The sequence below is a fragment of the Chrysochloris asiatica genome, unplaced genomic scaffold, assembly GCF_000296735.1.
Source record: "Chrysochloris asiatica unplaced genomic scaffold, ChrAsi1.0 scaffold00024, whole genome shotgun sequence".
In the NCBI taxonomy this organism is placed as follows: Eukaryota; Metazoa; Chordata; class Mammalia; order Afrosoricida; family Chrysochloridae; genus Chrysochloris; species Chrysochloris asiatica.
In genome coordinates, this window is record NW_006408542.1 from 15,078,542 (window position 1) to 15,080,745 (window position 2,204).

At 34.8% G+C, this 2,204-nt stretch overlaps 1 protein-coding gene across 1 annotated transcript in view; it reads left to right on the forward strand.

Moving 5' to 3' along the window:
* DYNC2LI1 (dynein, cytoplasmic 2, light intermediate chain 1) overlaps positions 1 to 2,204 on the forward strand; it is a 60,346-nt gene that overhangs the window by 12,364 nt on the left and 45,778 nt on the right. Inside the window, exon 3 of the mRNA XM_006839464.1 lies at positions 616 to 650. Within this exon, the coding sequence (XP_006839527.1) occupies positions 616 to 650 (35 nt within the window). The remainder of the gene's footprint in view (positions 1 to 615; positions 651 to 2,204) is intronic.

Consider the following 2,204-nt stretch of genomic DNA (forward strand, 5'->3'; position numbering starts at 1 on the left):
AAGTGGAAGATTCAAATCACTGAGTCAGCCCCTTGCCTATGATGTGAGATTAAGTTTCTGGTTAGTGCCAGAGATGGGACCACCGCCTAAATTACTTGACTCCAGAATAAAGAAACTAGAAATAAGTACACCCTCCAGAATTCAAACAAACAAACAGAGAAGATCTGAATTGCTTACTTTGAACATATTTGCAATTTGTCCTTTATTTGTATGTTATCATTTTTCTTTATTTCCACTTCAACAATTGGAATGAAAACATTTTAGAAGACACTAATCATCTGCTTACCTAGTAATTAGCATTGATGAGTAGAGAGAAAATTTAAGACAGCTGCCAAGTTGACCACTAAAGTGAGGTACGGTTTGCTGGTGCTTGTCATCTGCAGAGCTTTATAATTATAATAATAGCAGTGTAGTTCCACTGTGATGGAAAGTTGACAGTTAACTTTCTCCACTTACCAGACGGAAGAACAATTGAGAAAATTCTAGTTACTCATTTCCAGGTAATTTATCATTAAAGTGATTAAAAAGCTATTTGGGGCCACAGTTATGAACAGTGATAAAAGTTTTTACATATGGATGACATTAACACAGTATTCTTTCTTTTTTAATTTCTAGGGAAAGACTACTATTATTCTAAGGTGTCTTGACAGGTAAGTATTATGTTAACCTTTAGACTACATCTTTGGCTTATTCTAGTTACACAGGACTAGATTCTAAAAGACATATGGCAGGAAAATACTTTTGAGGCCAAATAAAATCTTTTATTCTTAGTGAATCCTTAGGATAGCCTTTAAAAGCTCCTTGAAAGATAGAAACAAAAACAAGCTAAAAATATATTATACAGAATCTACCTATTTGGGGGGAAAATGTTCCCATAACTATCCAGCTAACAATAGTAGTTAACTTATTTTTAAGTATGCTCTAGTAGCATAGTGGTTATGAATCGGGCTGTGATACGCAAGGTCAGCAGTTTGAAACTACCAGCTGTTCTGTGGGAGAAAGATGAGGCTTTCTGCTCCCGTAAAGATTTACAGACTCAGAAACCCTGTACAGGGTCGCTCTGAGACGGAATCGACTCCATGGCACATAACCACCACCACCACCACCACCAATTTACTTTTTGGATTCCTGATATGGTGCTTTAGAATAAACTGGACTGTGAACTTCAAGGTCAGCGGTTCAAACCCACCAGCCACTCTTCAGAAACTCTTACACAGGATTGCTATCAGTTGGAGTAGACTTGATGACACTTAACAACAACACTCTACTTTTTAAAACTATTTTTTTCTAAATACTCTCTGATTAATTGAACATTATCATCTTTAAATTGCTCATGGATATATTTTTAAGTTGATCCTTAAACTATAAATTGTATCATTTGTTTTATAATACTTCTTAACCTCCTATATCTTAAAAGCATACTACCAGAGGAAGATGTAGGATTATAATTAATAGACATTGCAAGAAATTGATTAGGAAAATCTTCAACCAGTTTTGGAAGATATTTCTCTGTTCCCTTTATTCCAATGCCTATTTCTATTTTCCAAAAACATTACAAGAGATGGAATTTGTCCTTATGGTCATGTTAAAGCAGCATTATTTGTTTGAAAACTAAAAGAGAATATGAAAAATACAATCCTCGATTTGTGAAATTCCACCAACAAAATTGCTTCCTAGATAAAGACCCATGCACAGTGAAGGCTACATTATCTTTCTGTTTCCAGGGACCACAGGTCTCCTTAGAGCCACTTTGAGATGTGCTTCCTTACAAATAACTTGTTTAAGTGGGAGGCTGGTCTTCTGCAAAATACTATAATAAATTGAAAATTGTTAAATTCAGTTCTTTAATAGTCTTCAGAAAAAGGGCACATCTGTAAATTGTCAATTAAAAATCAGTTACTATAAATTTTGTCTTAAAAGCAGCATTTCGTTTCATAAAATACTATGTTCTTTCCTTCATGATATATAATCAACTGCTGTATATATAAGGAAGCTTCAAAAAGTTCCTGGGAAAATTCCATTATCTTTTCATTCCATTTTTCCAAGAAGTCTTTGAAGTTCCCTTGTATGTATGCCTTACAGTCAGTTCCAACTTATAGCAATCCTGTATAGGATTTTCAAGAAGCGGCTGGTGAATTTGAACCACTGACCTTGTGGTTCAAACCAATCTTGTGGTCCAGTGGTTTATCCCACAGCTCCACATC